Consider the following 15730-nt stretch of genomic DNA (forward strand, 5'->3'; position numbering starts at 1 on the left):
TTCATTTTGATGATGTATTAGATCTATCTGACTCATTTATGGTTCCCGAGGGAACGCATGTAAAGTCAAATGTAGATCGTTGTCCAGAGTCAGTACCGTTGCGCAATCTGAAGGTTGAAAATCTTGACAAGGCTCTGTTTTTTTTTTTCTATGTGTGGTTTGTCAAAGTCTGTGCAGACTGATCAGCATACAAATCTCATGTCCACCAAAGTGTTCACTCAGGTCCTGCAAAAACTAACTACAGAACATCCAAATTATAGTGCTGCTCATCCTTTGTCATGGGTCGTTCACCAGACGTTAAAGTCTGTGATAAGGATGTGTTGTATTATAAGTGGCCAGGATGGGGATGTGGGCTTGTCATCTTTTTTCTTTGTTGACAGAGAAACTGTGCAGGACTATGGATTGAGTATGCCTGAGCATAGAACAAAATTTGAGAAATGATGTCTTTGATGTTGAGCCTGAGGTGGTGCTGGCCTATGCTGTCACATCTGCGTTGATGATCCCTTTTGACCGTGTTTGGGTCGGTTGAAGTGTACAGCAGTGGTCAGATGGGTTAACTTTGATGGCTGAAATAGCCTATGTTATTTCTGCATTGCCCGCCCCCTGCCCCGCCCCCCCAGATTAAGTTTGAAAAAATGTATGTAAAAGGTAAAATATAGATTACTTGTTATTTCTCAATTTGGATACAGTATTCTACTTTTTAAAGTATATATTGGCTCTACCTTTTTTGTTGCCAACAGTGACTTTTTAGTCATCTTTGCTCAAAATGTATAACCTTTAATTTGGAAATGATGTTAAGCTCTCTGCCTGCTGGTGGGTCTGCCGGCACAGACCAGCTTGATAGCAAGTTGCTGAGCATTTCTGCTGTACATGTCTCCAAACCTATCTGTCACATTTCTAATATATGTCTGATCAGTGGTGTGTCCAGAATTGTGGAAGGAAGGAAAAATAATTCCACTACCTAAAGACACAAAATCTACCTTCTGTGGTCCCAACAGTAGGCCCATTACCATTCTGCCAGTACTTAGTAAATTGTTAGAAAAAAATGTGCATGAGCAAATACAAGTTTATTTCTCTACCAATGACTTAAGTACTGTGTTCCAACATGCGTAAAAGCCTGGTCATTCCACCTGTACAGCAATGAGTCAAATGACTGATAGCTGGTTCTCTTCTATTGACAACTCTAAACTCGTTGGTACTGTACTACTTGATTTTAGTGCGGCTTTTGACGTGATTGATCATGAAATTTTAATTTCCAAATTTGTCAGTTATTATGTGGTTTAGGAATTACTTAACTGCCAGGTCACAGAGGGTGTTGTTCAGGGTCAGAAATTCGATTTTTGCCACTAAAAAATGTTAAATTGCCTTTGGAATTGGGATGACGGGGGATTTTTTTGCCCCGTAAAATAAAACAAAACCGTGACTTGAAATGGCCAAACTATCACGCAAGTTGAACGCAAGTTGAACAGCATGTGAACAGTAGCCTACTTGAGTGAGACCTATAGCAGCGCTGCGCTCTCATGCGGTGTGGACTTATTTTAAGATCAAGGAAGAAAAAGGCCAAACAGTGGAGTGCAATTTAACGTTGTTACAATGTGGGCGTTTCGAGCATTGGCAACATCAACACCACGGATTGATACGAGGTTAAATGTATCACACAAATAACCCGACCATTCAGAGAGAGACAGACCCAGGTCCGAGAGCAGGGTTCGAGTTATGGGGGGACCTATGGTGTCTTGGACCCCATAGATAGTCCAGAACACCTGTGGGACCCCCACAAATATAACTTTTTTATTTTTTTCCAAATAACACATTTTTCGGTATAAGAATTAGTATTATTTATGTTAACTAGATAAATAGGCTAAATAAGAAACATGTTTTCAGTTTTCCCAAAACAACCGTTTGAATTGTTGTGTGAAATAGGCTGCATTTCACCTCCAAGCCACCATGCGCCGCCCATGAGCGCGTGTTCTACAACCGAGTTGCAGGGAGAAGAAGCCACAAGATGCAACCATCACGTGATGTAAACAGCCGCCTGAGCCAACAAGATATTATTAATCTTTAGTATAGTGTTACCATGCCACCGAAGAAAAGGCTGAAGCTGCCAACGGGATGTACAAGCCTGGATAGCTTCGGTTTCAGAAAGAAACAAAGAACGGCTTCAGACAACGGACAATGACCTGTTAGCGCAACAGCTAGGTTGCTACTAGCTAGTAGGTAAGCTAACGTTATGGTCTGATGATGTCGTGGACACAGCTGAGAGGAGAGGAGACTGAGACGTTTCATTTTGTAAGTATTAAGCCTACAGTTGTTTTTGTCCTAACAAGATGCTGCTACTGTATCTGCTGAACTATGCTGCTGTTTGTTAGGTGCAATTTATTTTTCATTCACAAGTTCTTGATTACCTGTGCACATTATTTTGTTCATAAGGTTAGCCTCCTCTGGTTACTTCCGGTCTGTTGTTGCTATGCAACGGTAGCGTCAACAGTAGCGTAGGGGATGGCTGTCCCATTCATCTGTTTTCTTCTTGTTTTTAGATAGCGTTTCTTGCGGAGTCCAGAGAACTGCTCGGAAATCAAATTGTATTTGCATTATGTATATGTATGTATAAGCATTATGTATTTATTTTTGTAGTTTTTGATTTATAAGTGCAGAGACAGAGTTAAATAAATGTTCATTTAAGTTGAGCAATTTTGTCTCATTTGTCAAATTAAATTGTTGTATTTTATCAGATGCAAATAAGTAAATATCACGGCATTATATAGCTATCGGAGCGGAAGTGAGTGAGAAAAGGAACAAATTGATGGTTAAGAGTAAGACTGAATAATAACATCACACAACAGTCTAAACCGAATGTTAATTTAAAATTAGATATTCCTCTAAATCTGGCTTCAAACGGACACAATTTGAGAAAAAACCTGCCCAATTTTTTCCCAGCGGGCCCCTCTGGGGGGCACCAATTTAGGGGGACCCCATAGCTTTCTGACTATAACTCGAACCCTCTCCGAGAGAGAGGGGGCAGACACAACGCAAGTAACGTTAACGTGAGTCAATAAACATCAAAACACACTGCTTGCCACAACATGCCACAATATCACGATCAATACATTACATTCCCATCTAGAAGTTAAGTCAAATCTACACACGTTCTGCATAATGAAGCAGCAGCTTAACGCTAAGCAAAAATACAGACACCACAACAACACTCACCATGCACACCAACTTGCCTCAGAAGCGATAAAGTTAGTTGTTCTCTCCTGCTGATGTTTTAGTCCTTATAATTAATCCCAAAAGTCCAAATCTTCCTTGAAAACGCCAAATAAAACTAGATTAGCCCATGTGTGATGATGTGTCCCTAGTTTACAAACACAGCATGCCTAAACTGTTACCCCGTTTCACACAACAGATAATTAGGGGAGAGCAGGGACAGTTGTAACAAGGAACAGTTGTAACACCTTGGCTTGAATTCCTCCAGGCTCCATCACAACAATTTGCAATTTGCATTTCATTTGGAGTGTTTGAATGGTGTTGTTGACCTATCAAAAAATGCTTCTAAAAGGTTCTGTGTGTGAAAAAGCTTAAAAAAATAAATCCCTTGTTTGTTTGATGTTATGTTATTTTGTCTTTTACCATAAGGCACGTTATTTTAAAAGAACTAATATAGCCTATTTCCCAACATTTGATAAAATTACCCTGGAAATTATACAAAATGCTCCCGAAACATATTTCACAGGGGCAAAAAAAGCCCCCGTTAAAAAAAGTTAATTTCCTACCCTGGTGTTGTTCAACAGAGCTCTATCGAGCAGTAGAGTCCTTGAGGGCGGGGTCCCGCAGGGGAGCTGCCTTGGGCCTCTTTTGTTTTCTATGTTATAATAATAATAATAATAATAATAATAATGATTGGATTTATATAGCGCTTTTCTAGACACCCAAAGCGCTTCACAGGAATCATTATTCATTCACACCATTCGTACCAGTGGTGGTAAGCTACGGGTGATGTAGCCACAGCTGCCCTGGGGAAGACTGACGGAAGCGTGGCAGCCATTTCGCGCCTACGGCCCCTCCGACCACCACCAACATTCATAGACATTCATACCCATTCATACGAGGCAATGAGGGTTAAGTGTCTTGCCCAAGGACACAACGACAACAGCTGGGAGGGAGCGGGATTCGAACCGCCAACCCTTGAGTCATTGGCCGACCTGCTCTACCTCCCGAGCTAATGCCGTCCCATAAATAATTTAATTATTTTTCTCCCATGTGTGTGTGTGTGGCTTGTCTATCTTACGTTAGGAGAGACTAGTGACGCGAGGCTCGTTACCGCAGCACACAGCACAGTGAGGACAAAAGCCCAGCTCTCAGCTTATGTAATCACAATGCGAGATTTCTCCACGTCATTCCCTCGTCCAACTTGCGATAAACCGCGCCATCAAATCCGTTTTTAATTTTCGTTTGGGGGCTTTTCGTGATTCTTGTTAAAAGTTGTGCAAAAGTTTTCCTCTCAGCGCAGAGCTGCAGGCTGCGTTCTCCCCCTCCCTCCTCCCAGACCCCGGCTGGCGAAACAGCATCCTGCATGGAGCGCTCTGTAATCCTCAGGGAGCAACAACAAACAAACACAGACAGAAATAGCTGGTGTGCGATTTTTCTGCTCAATCAGTGATTGGGTACAGGATTGCAGGAATCCCGCATCTGTTTGCGAAGGTGCGACTGGACAGGACGCTTTTCACAGACAGGGGCACAGCGTCAGTGAGGCTGCAGTAGCTGAGTAGCCTGCTATAGTCGGAGCGAGGTGAGTGTCTCTCAGGGCGCAGCGCAGGGCAGAGCTGCAGAGCTCTCCTCCTCCTCCTCGGCCCATTCAGTCTGTCCAAACTCAATACCGATCTAATCTCAGTATGAGATGCAGGGAAATATATTATAGTAGCCGATGTGTTTAGAGCAGCTTTGTCACGTTGTCACGTCGTAGTATAGCGTTATATTTTACATGTGCGCTAAACTGCGATGAGATTTGTTTGCGGAAATGTCAGACTGTTCTCATCCCATGTGAAAGCCCCCGCCTCGGCCATGAGAGGCTCCTCAGAGCACTGCTGCTGCTGCTGCGCGCGCCCCCGCGGCTCGGAGCTTGGGGCTCGTGCATGAGCATACGACTCTCTCCCGCCTGACTGGCCGGGAGAGAGTGCTTCCAACTCGGACTGATAATATAAACAACATAATTTGAGCTTATCCAGGTAAGATATTAATAAAGTAATGACACATTCAGCGGGAAACTAACTATAATTAAGACATGTGCCAACTTTGACGACGTTTGGTTCAGTATTTTAAGAGCAAACAGGTTTTTTTAACTTCCTGAAAAGTTGCTGTTTTGGAGATTCGAGGTCCTGGAACGACAGCGACGATATATGGGATTCTGGACAAAATCATATCTAGGCTACATAAAAAAACAAGGCCAGGTCGAAACCTGGCATAGCCCCGGTGCATGGTATCGTCACCCATTTTTTCCAAAGGTGGGTTGTATCATTTTAGATGGTTATTGTCATGCTAATGCCTGTGCAAGTGGTCATTTTTCTGATCAGTTTGTTTTTAAGTAGTTATTTGACATATAAAAAGGGATGATTGACAGCTGTGGCAGCCAGTCTCAAGCCGTCATTGGCTGGACAGGCTCTTCACCTTATAGATCTATTTTACATAGAGAAGACACTGCTTGGTAAAACCATGGGTAAAACAAAAGGAAGACACTGCTTGATCTGTCTACCAGACTGTATATCGATGGACCGCAATAAAAAGGACATTGTTTTGAGAAAGGTGCGCGAAGTTGGTTGGGGACTGAAGTTCAGAAAATAATGTGTTTTATTAGTTACTCCAGCTACGTTATCGTTTATTTTAATACACAATGGTTTTAATGGAAGCAGACTAGCATTAGACGCTTGTCTGTTTTGCCGGTTTTTGTCGGCTTCATATTTCTATAACCTAACAACCGATAACGATAGCTGGAATAACACAATAATAGACAAATATTTTCAGAACTTCCCAGGTTTTCCAACTACCTGCATATGCCAGGAAATGTGTTTTATAATGTTAACTCCCGGGTCTAACCATAACGTGGGGCCTACACAAGTGTACACAACAACCAGCCATTAGCTAATCGCTAACGCGTTAGCTTACAGACACTGGAGGTTTCATTTTTGGTATTAAAGCAATAAACGTTTTTATATAGATATCTCATGGAAGTGCTTTGACTGTGGTGATGTTCGTTCAATCTTCACAAGCTCCTCTCTTAGCTGTTGTAAGGATATACAGAGAAGAGACCAGGCAGGCTGGCTAACATTGTGTAAAACAGAAGGTTTATCAGACACATATTTTCAGAACTTACCAGGTTGTCCAACTGCCTGCGTATGCCAGGAAATGTGTTTTCTAACGTTACAACTCCCGGGTCTAAAATGAGCCTACACAATACCAGAATAGAACGTTAATAACTAACGGGTTAGCCAGCCTGTCGCAAACAGACACTAGAGGTTTTATTGGGGTGAACCACAAGGAGAGTATTTAGCCTATATATCTCTGGGAAGTGCTTTTACGGGATGTTAGCAAGCTCCTCTCCTCGTAGCTGTTAGGATACAGAAGAGACAGGCAGCTGGATAACGTTAATGTTAGTTAGACAAACGACCCGACTGAGAGACAGCAGCACTGGGCTGCCCAGTCAGTAAACGTTACAACGTAGCCAAAGGTTCAGTTCGATTTCACCTGTTAAACCAACATTTGTTACAAAATGAATTAAATCATAACGTTAACCAAATGCTACGGAAACATTAGCTAACCAACAGAGCTGCAAAGATCAGTTCATAGGATAATAATGTCCCCCTGTATGACGGTTTGTTACAGAGAGCACCTCGGAGTCTGGCTGCTAGGAGCAATCTCCGACAACGAAATTCATTATTCGGATGAGTCTCGCAAAGTTACACACAAAGTTTGTGCATAAATTTCCACTGCCAGATTGGAGGAGTCTTTCGTCATTTTCTAATGTTACTTCTCTTCAGTGCAATATGTTTTGATAACGACCTGCTGTACAGCGATGTTCGCTCAGTCAACTAACGTGTCGTTAACGTTAGTTAGAGGAGAAAGATAGCTGGTGTTAGCTAGCTAATTAGCCATGTTAGCTGCCTCAGTAGGTAACGTTAGCCTATAGAGAGTATTTATCTGATGTTTATGTTAGCTACTCCTCAAACCTGCGGGTGGAAATGGTTTATGCGATGCGATGCGATGTATGTTGAAGCAAGACAACGTTTTAATGTACCTTGAATTTGACAAATTACGACGGGTCGTGCTCACGCAGATCTAAGCCCTGGCCATCCTAGGCTCAACGCGAGACTCATCAGTCATTCGGATGAGTCTCGCGTTGAGGCTATGGCCATCTGTATTTTTACAATAGCCGAAATATTCCCATACAGCCGACGTTTTTAGATGGGGGAAAGTTCAGGAGGGTCCTTGCGTTCTCCTGCTTTATCACACACACGGTTGTAAACACACAGGGACAGCTCCTCACAGCTCCTCTCTACTGTGCGTCGAGGTAGGCAAGGGGGAGGGCTGCACTCTGCAAAGCGACCTGGGCACGTTGTTTTGGGGAAACAGCTGATACCGTGAGGAAGGTATGACGGCAAATCTTAGTGGGGCGGGGGCGCCCTCTAGTGGCCGGCCCATTGTCTCTCCTAAAGCCGTGCATAATATGTCTTGGCGACATGCGGGAAGGTAAGGCCCCTGGTGCATTCCCGCACCGGGGCCAATTAAAAAAAAAAATCAGATTTGCATCTGAGAGACCAAATCTCATCATAGGGCTCCTTAGTATGAAAAAGGTTGGGAATGATTTACAGCAACACAATGCCATGTCCTTCCTTTTATGATTATAGTGGCGTTTATTGATAGTATTGTGTTACATAGGAGTTGGTAGGAAAATAACAGGCGATTGTAATCAATTAACAGGTGATTAACAGGTCAAGTGACATCATGGGAATAGGCTTAGAGTTGTGAGGAGCCGAAAGGGTACAGGGGGAGTAGGGGAGTAACTATCTTGAAATCCCATAGTCTTTGGGGACAACGTGATGTCAGGTTGTACCAAATCTCCCATTCATTTGAGGGCAAAAAAAATTCTTCACACATCACCCCCAAAGTCATATATATTGGTTAAAAGCTGAAAAAAAGTGTTTTGGGGGTAAGTTCTCCTTTAACCACAGCACCCATCTACACTCATACACGCTATCACACATACATTGATGTTAGTTACATCACTTTGAATTTGCCATCAAACTGTGCTTTCTAAAGTACAGAGTTGTAACCACATTAGGGCTATAGGTCAACTAGAGGACTAGCCGACCATGCTGTTGTGTGTCCTGATTTGTATAACTTTTTATTCTGTATTCTGTGATTTTCTTTTGTACTACTGGATTTTAGTATTGCTTGTCATTTTACTATTGTCATTTTACTATTGCATTTTACTCTTGCTTGCATTTTACTATAATTTCTATGTATTGTGTAATTGTTTGGACGCCAAGAAGACTAGCAGTCGTCTTGGCGGAAGCTAATGGGGGGGATCCTTTTAACACTTTCAGTGCCACGGCCCTTGGGCAAAAGGTTGCTTGCTGTGCCACATAGGCCGCAATGCATTTTAAAACAGTCATATAATTTTTTTAATAATTACTATGTAAACACTGAACACGCACAAATAACGATGAGACTCTCTTCTATCACCTGCAAAAAAAAGTTTATTGATCCCATTTTCCGTTCTTTAGTTATGAGCCGGAGAAGATAGCTTGATTGAAGCAAAAACATCCCTTTTTTTCTACGAGCTGAGATAATGAGCCTTTTGTGAAATTAAACATTTCAAGCACATCACTGACTCTGAAGCTAATTTTCTGATGTCTGGGTCTGTCTGGGTGAAGTGTATGCTGCTCTGCTGCTCTCCGTGCTCCCCCCCCCCCCCCCCCCCACTGCACACGCCTCCTGGGTGTGTCTTATGTGTCTGGTGGCTCTCAGTCTCTGCTGAGTTTGCTGCGCACACACAGTGAATGGTGCGCGACATTCAGCTTTTTGGTTCCGCGTGTGTTTGTCACGGGCTTGCATGCTTCCAGTTCGGAATAATAAGGCTGATTATGTGAATGTGCTGTTGCAGCGTACATGGAGGTGCTCAGTTGTGACAGCGGATGCTGCTGCTGGGGGCACAGCTGGCGTTGTGCTCGTTTATGGAGGCACGTCGATGCATACGGACGGATGCGATGCGATTTCCTCATTTTCCCCAGTGACTATTTCTGTGTGTTTGGCTCCTTTTTCTCTGATCAGGAGAGTGCTGTCGCCACCTAATGGGTTTGTAAAATAGGTTATCGACCTCCAATAGCTACAATATTGTTAGAGGCGACGTAAGAAGCTTAGATCGACACCCCCCCGTCAAAAAAACAATTTGGATTTACTGACGCCATTTGGCGTCGCTGGCACTCTACGGTAAATTTCTAATGACGCCATATGGCGTCGCTGGCACTGAATGTGTTAAATAAAGAAATTAGATTTTATGCTACATTAATGGGTACAGATAAAGATGAAGGTTAACATTGTGATGAATGCCCTTTCATGTGTATAGAGTTTTTATCTTCCAAAATTCCTTTCTTTTTTGGAGAGGGGAACTTTTCTCTGGGTTGGGGGGTGTAACGACTGTGTCGTTTATTTTTCTTCTTATTACTATTATTATTATTGTTAGTTGAATTAGTAAGGTAATAATGAAGAATTATGCAGCTATGCAGTGTGTACTGACCCGGCTTGCTCAGTACCCCTCACCCGTGTTCTACCACCATTTGCTGGTTCTCTCATGCACAGCATTTGTTATCTTGATTCCATAAGTTTGTTCTTGTCTGCGTTGTGGGCAAGGTGGTACTCGATGTGTAGGTTGGCTTCTCCAGTCAGTCAAGAGCACCCGTCCGCCATTTCCACCTTTTTCTTTCGGATTACCAATAAAACTATGTTTTGGAAATTTAAACTTGGTTTCTGTGTGAACTTAATGTTCCACGTTGAGTCCTAGACCTTGGGGTGTAACAGAGATTGTGTGTGTGTGTGTGTGTGTGTGTGTATGTGTGTAGGTAGGTAAGAGGACTTGCCTAGCTTCTTATAGTACTGCTCCCATGCTTTAGAGTAGTCCATTTGGCCTGTCTGAGGCATACTGTGACCTACACACACACACACACACACACACACACACGTGCACACGGACACACACACACACACACACACACACACACAGAGCCTTAACATGCTGGACTCACAACACAAGTGTGTGTGTGTGTGTGTGTGCGCGTGTGTGATTATGTGTTCATCCGCATATGTGTGTGTTCATCCGTATATGTTGTGTGTGTGTCCATAGCAAGTGTGTGTATGGAACTCGACAGTGACTGGCCACTTTTAGAGCGGCTCTGGTTCCAGGAAGTGAATTCCCGTTTGTTTCAGAAAGTCCTTATTTACAGTCTTAACCTGGAACCAAGCCAACCTTGCCTGGGTTCAGACCTTTGACTTTGAAAGAGAAAGGCAAGGGCAAAGGCCAAAAAACAAAACAAATAAAAATAGAATGACCGCACTGTGGATATATGCCTCCCCAACAAGTGAGCAGTCGACATCCATGTCTGTCCAGACTTTGACGTTTGAGCGAAATGTGAAAAAATTCGGGCAAGACGTTACTGAGATGTCGAATTAACGAGCTTGAAAATGGTGATTTAAAGTAATCTGTAGTTTCATGAAATCTGCGAGGCCCTCTCTTGGCTTTGCCTATTGGATAACATCCTCACTATGAGTGCATTAGCTGAAGACTTTTCTTATTCGTACTGTACTGCAGCCTGCTCCTCCAAATCGTCCAAATAGAATAGGATTCTGATCCCCATCCTCTTCAGGGGCCGTAGGCCTACCTCTATACACTTGTATAGAGGTAGTGTGGGGTGCCGGTGAAAACCCGAAAGGGAGGCAGTTGTACTGTTAGGCAGGCTCCTCGAAGGAGAAACGCAGGTACTCAAGGGGGGGGACCCGCACGCCATTGAATCGGTGGGATAGGCGGGAACTCAGGGGTCGAAGAGGGGACTGCCCTCCTCGGCTTGACTGGACGATATTTCTCGGTCTCCGCCGCAGTCGGTCTAGACACTGTGTGACTTCGACGCTATAATCCGGGGAGCTGACAGTGAGTTGGCTGAGCCGACACATGCTGCCAGTCACTTTCCGGCAGGGAAACCCAGGGAGAGGGTGTAAGCAACGCTGGGGCCCTGACCGCCCACTCTGCTTGGCTGTAGCCGGGGGAGGCGGAGGACCTTTTAGTGAAAGCACTACACCGAGCCTTATGTCCGGTCGTATAACCGGGGCTCTGGGGGCCGGGGGGACGTGCGCGAGAGGGACCTTAACATAAGCAGAACTGAAGATTGACTCATGCTGAAGGTTGACAGATACAACACAATATCTGTCTATATGACAGCTTCTTCTAGTACTGACCTCTGGTGGTGCTTTTCTATGTTGGGAGGGCCTACAGCTAATTTCCTCAGCCCTTTCTCCTCAACAGGTGTGCGCTATCCACTTAATTGTCTACCTGCGTGGTTATTATGTCATGTGTCAACTGCTTAATTCCTTACTGCCCTGATGAAGGCCGGTGGTGGCCGAAACATGTTGGCTTTTTAGGCTTTATAATTGGTCCAGAAATGAACTAAGCCTTCTATTAAAGCTTTTTTAATCTGAGAAGAGTGCCTTTGTTCAGACCTTGTTTTTATTATTTATTTATTTACCTTCCTACACTTTGACCTCACCTGCATTGAATGTCGCTGCCCTCTTTCCATTATCTTTCAATATGAAGGGGCTTCACTTCCGGAACCATACTGTCCAGCTCTATTGTATAGTTATGTATAATTAGGGGTGTGTGTGTGTGTGTGTGTGTGTGTGTGTGTGTGTGGGGGGTGTTATGTCAGGCGTGTTATGTGAGGTGTGTGTGTGTGTTACCAGGGTCCTGCTGTCCAGGGCTCTGCCAGCTGGCCTGGTAGGTGTTCCCCCAACCGCCTGTCAGGAAGGTCTGCCCACTGCCACAGCTACACACACACGCAAAAATATTTGACAGATTAATCACAAAGAAAATAATGGTTAGTTGCGGCCCTAATGGCGGACATCTTAAAGGAAAATTGTTGACCCTATTCTCATCACTTTTTACGTCAAAGTAACTAATCTATACACAATTAACTGGACAAAGATTGACTTTATGCCTCTCTCTGATCTCTTCACTCCTGGGTTTCTGGAGAGTCTCCCATTCAAATTGGCAAATAAGGGCCGCCTCACATAACTTGGCTTGACCATACCCAGAGATCCTAAGCTAATATTTAAGTTGAATTTTAGGGATTTTGTTTCAAAACTTAAACAATGTATAGAAAGCTGGAAAATCCTCCCTTTGTCCATGATTGGTCATATAAACTCAATTAAGATGGTTTCACTTCCATTCGCTGCACCACCTGAAAGACAGTGGGAGGAAGACTTGGACACAGAGCTCTCTGATGAAATCTGGAAAAATGCTATCAGTAAAATACATAAATCTTCTGTCTGTATCAGACATGGTGTGTTACAGTTTAAGATACTCCACCGCTTACACCTTTGTAAAGCCAAACTGGCCCGGATATATCCTGGCTCAGACCCAAATTGCATCAGATGCCATCAGTTTCCGGGTACTCTAGGCCACACATTTTGGACTTGCCCAAAATTGTACACATTCTGGTCAGACATGTTTAATACATTCTCATATATATGTCAAAAACAGATTGACCCAGATCCAATTACTGCAATATTTGGGGTTGCCCCTAGCAACAGTGGGATATCCAGACATCAATCAGATCTAATGGCCTTTTCAACATTACTAGCTCGCTGGCTTATTCTTTCTAGCTGGAAATCGCCCACACCTCCATCACACTCACGCTGGATTCATGAGGTAATATCATTTCTTAAACTAGAAAAAGTCAGATGCACAGTCCAGGGCTCTCTGGAAAAGTTTGAAATGACTTGGCACCCCTTCTTAGATTATTATCATCATAAGGAATTTGACGCAAGAACTTTAGATTAGTAGCCCCCAACATCTCTACCCTACCCTCTTCCCAACCCCCTCTTGTTCTTTCCTTGTCTCTATTATTTTGGTTTTATTTTTACACTTGGTTGTCATTGCATCACAATTATTCAGGAGATTGTATACATGTATGACATCATGCAACCATGCACCTATTTTGTATTGTCTGTCTTCTACGGGTTTTGTCTTTTCTTGTTTGTATTGGTTAAAAACGAATAAAAACAATTTGAAATAAAAAAGATGGTTTCACTTCCCAGGTTCCTCTATTTGTGTCAAAACCTCACAATTTTTCTTACATCGGCTTTCTTCAAAGAGCTGGACTCCATATTTCTGTCCTATATTTGGAATTATGTTGCCATGTTATTTTCTAAGCTAGAGGAGCCTGGGACTCTGAGAGGTTTGAGTTTTTTTGTGAAAAACTGTCAGAATTCTGAATCAGGTTAAGAACGTTTTGAATATACCAAATGTTTCTGTTCACACACACCAATCTGTTTTAATCACTTTTTTTGCCCTCATGGTCGGATAGAATTTGCCATGCCTGGAGTGAAAAGGGGCTGGTCTCCATCAGAGACCTGTATATTGATGGCAAATTTGCATCCTTTGATCTTCTGAAGAGAGAATTTGAGTTGCCCCAAACGCATCTTTATAGATGTATACAAGCTAGACATTATGCCTGATCCAAGACTCACAATTTTGAAATTCTCCCAAATGAACATGTTTTGTGAAGCCCTCTCCAGGCAACTCCAGGCATCTTATTTCTAGGTTTGTTCGACGATTGCATTAAGGCCCCCACTGAGAGGATCAGAGAGGCGTGGCAGGAGGAACTTGATCTATCTGAAATCATATGGGACAGGAGTCTGTCTGTGGCCCAGCTCTGCTCAGTTAGACACCAGCTGATCCAATTTAAAGTTGCTCACCGTCTTCATTACTCCAAGCATAGGTTACACAATATATATCCTTCTGTCTCACCACTATGTGATAGGTGTCGCGTGTCAGAGGGCACACTGTCCCATGCGTTTTGGTTTTGCCCTTCACTATCCGGATTCTGGGCCAAAATATTTGACTGGTACTCTAAGGCCTACAAAATAACCCTTCAACCGGAGGCGGAACTCGCCATCTATGGCTGCTCGGAATCCTCTTTGCTCCTCCCAACGGCCGTGCAGCAATCTCTAACACACGGGATGACTGTTGCCAAGAAACTAATTCTGAAGGAATGGAAGTCCTCCTCTCCACCTTCTTTTCAGTTGTGGCTGACAGACATGGTCTCAATTATACGTATGGAGAGACTCAGGTTCCAGAGGACCAATTCATTGAGGAAATCTTTTGTTATCTGGGACCCGTTCTTGACCTATTTTGATGAGGTTAATTTGATGCGAGCCAAGATGGGAAGCCAGTGAAGGTCACAGAAGAAGAGGGGAGTGACATGAGAGAATTTAGGTTGGTTGAACACCAGACGGGCTGCAGCGTTCTGACTGAGCTGAAGCGGTCAGATGGCCGAGGCAGGTAGCCCAGCCAGAAGTCCAGGCGGGAGATAACAAGTGCCTGAGAAACGGACAGATTTTGCGGATGTTGTACAGGGAGAACCTACAGGAGTGAGCAGTTGCTGCGATGCAGGGCGAGTTGGACAGCTGGTTGTGAAGGATCACCCCGATGTTCTTAGCTGTTTGAGTCAGTGAGAGGACAGTCTTTCCCAGGGAGGAAGAGTAGCTCTACCTTACCAAGATTCAAGCTTGAGGTGGTGGGCAGATCACTGATCAGTGATGTCATAGGGGGGCACACAAACACACACACACTGATGATGTCATCAGTGATATCATAATGGGGCACACACACATACAAGTAGGCATTGTGACATCACTGATGCAATAACATTTAGTGAGCAACACTATAGGGCAGGTGAAGCCACGCAGCAGCCGAGCTAAGGGTGATCCTAAACACTGAACATGCTGCTGCAAGTAACACTTTTCTCTCTCTCTTTTACAATAACAATGTGAGCCTGTCTGCTGTCTGTTGTTTAGTGGAGCAGCCGAGGCAGGCGGAGGCGTGCACACAGCGCGGCTGCAAGCTGAAGCAATCAAAACAAAGAAAATGCTCAGATTAGTTACTTTGACATAAAAAGTTAAAAAAAATAGGATCCAGGTAAAATAATACCAAAATTCTCCTTTAACTGTTTTAAGCTGCACTTAAATGTCTACTCTGTTTGTTGTTTGTCCGGATATGCGTTGTTTAAATGCACTGATGCTTTTACACAAATTAATTAATTAATTGAAAATCACATTTATTTCTTCTAACTCAACAGGTGATGAGAGCTCTGTGTGTGTGTGTGTGTGTGTGTGTGTGTGTGTGTGTGTGTGTGTGTGTGTGTGTATGTATGTGTGTGTGAGCTGTGTTTGTGTGTGTGTGCGTGTGTCTTACTTCTGGTGTGCAGCAGGACCCTGGGTAAAGGGGCTGAAGCCAAAGCCTCCGTTGCTCATGATGCCTGACCCCTGCAGAGAGAGAGGGGAGTGTCAGAGAGTTCAAACCCGGGAACTTCTGCTTTATGGGAGTTTATACATCACTGGATTATCAGGCCGCGTAGTAGTTTGGTGGGACTCTGGCCCGGTGTTGTGTGTGTAAGGCAGTGGTTCCCAA

General features: G+C 43.7%; 1 protein-coding gene across 4 annotated transcripts in view; it reads right to left on the reverse strand.

Moving 5' to 3' along the window:
- Positions 1–15730, reverse strand: part of LOC310783885 (far upstream element-binding protein 3-like) — a 208407-nt gene that overhangs the window by 42002 nt on the left and 150675 nt on the right. For 3 of the 4 annotated variants that reach the window (XM_083644796.1, XM_083644797.1, XM_083644794.1), the window contains exons 14-15: positions 15515–15585; positions 11998–12083 (exon numbers count right to left, since the gene is read on the reverse strand). In XM_083644796.1, the coding sequence (XP_083500922.1) occupies positions 11998–12083; positions 15515–15585 (157 nt within the window). Of the gene's footprint in view, positions 1–10130; positions 10200–11997; positions 12084–15514; positions 15586–15730 lie in introns of all 4 variants that reach the window. The other variant, XM_083644795.1, reaches the window with a different exon arrangement.

The sequence above is a fragment of the Poromitra crassiceps genome, assembly GCF_964638095.1.
Source record: "Poromitra crassiceps genome assembly, chromosome: 10".
Taxonomy (NCBI): Eukaryota; Metazoa; Chordata; class Actinopteri; order Beryciformes; family Melamphaidae; genus Poromitra; species Poromitra crassiceps.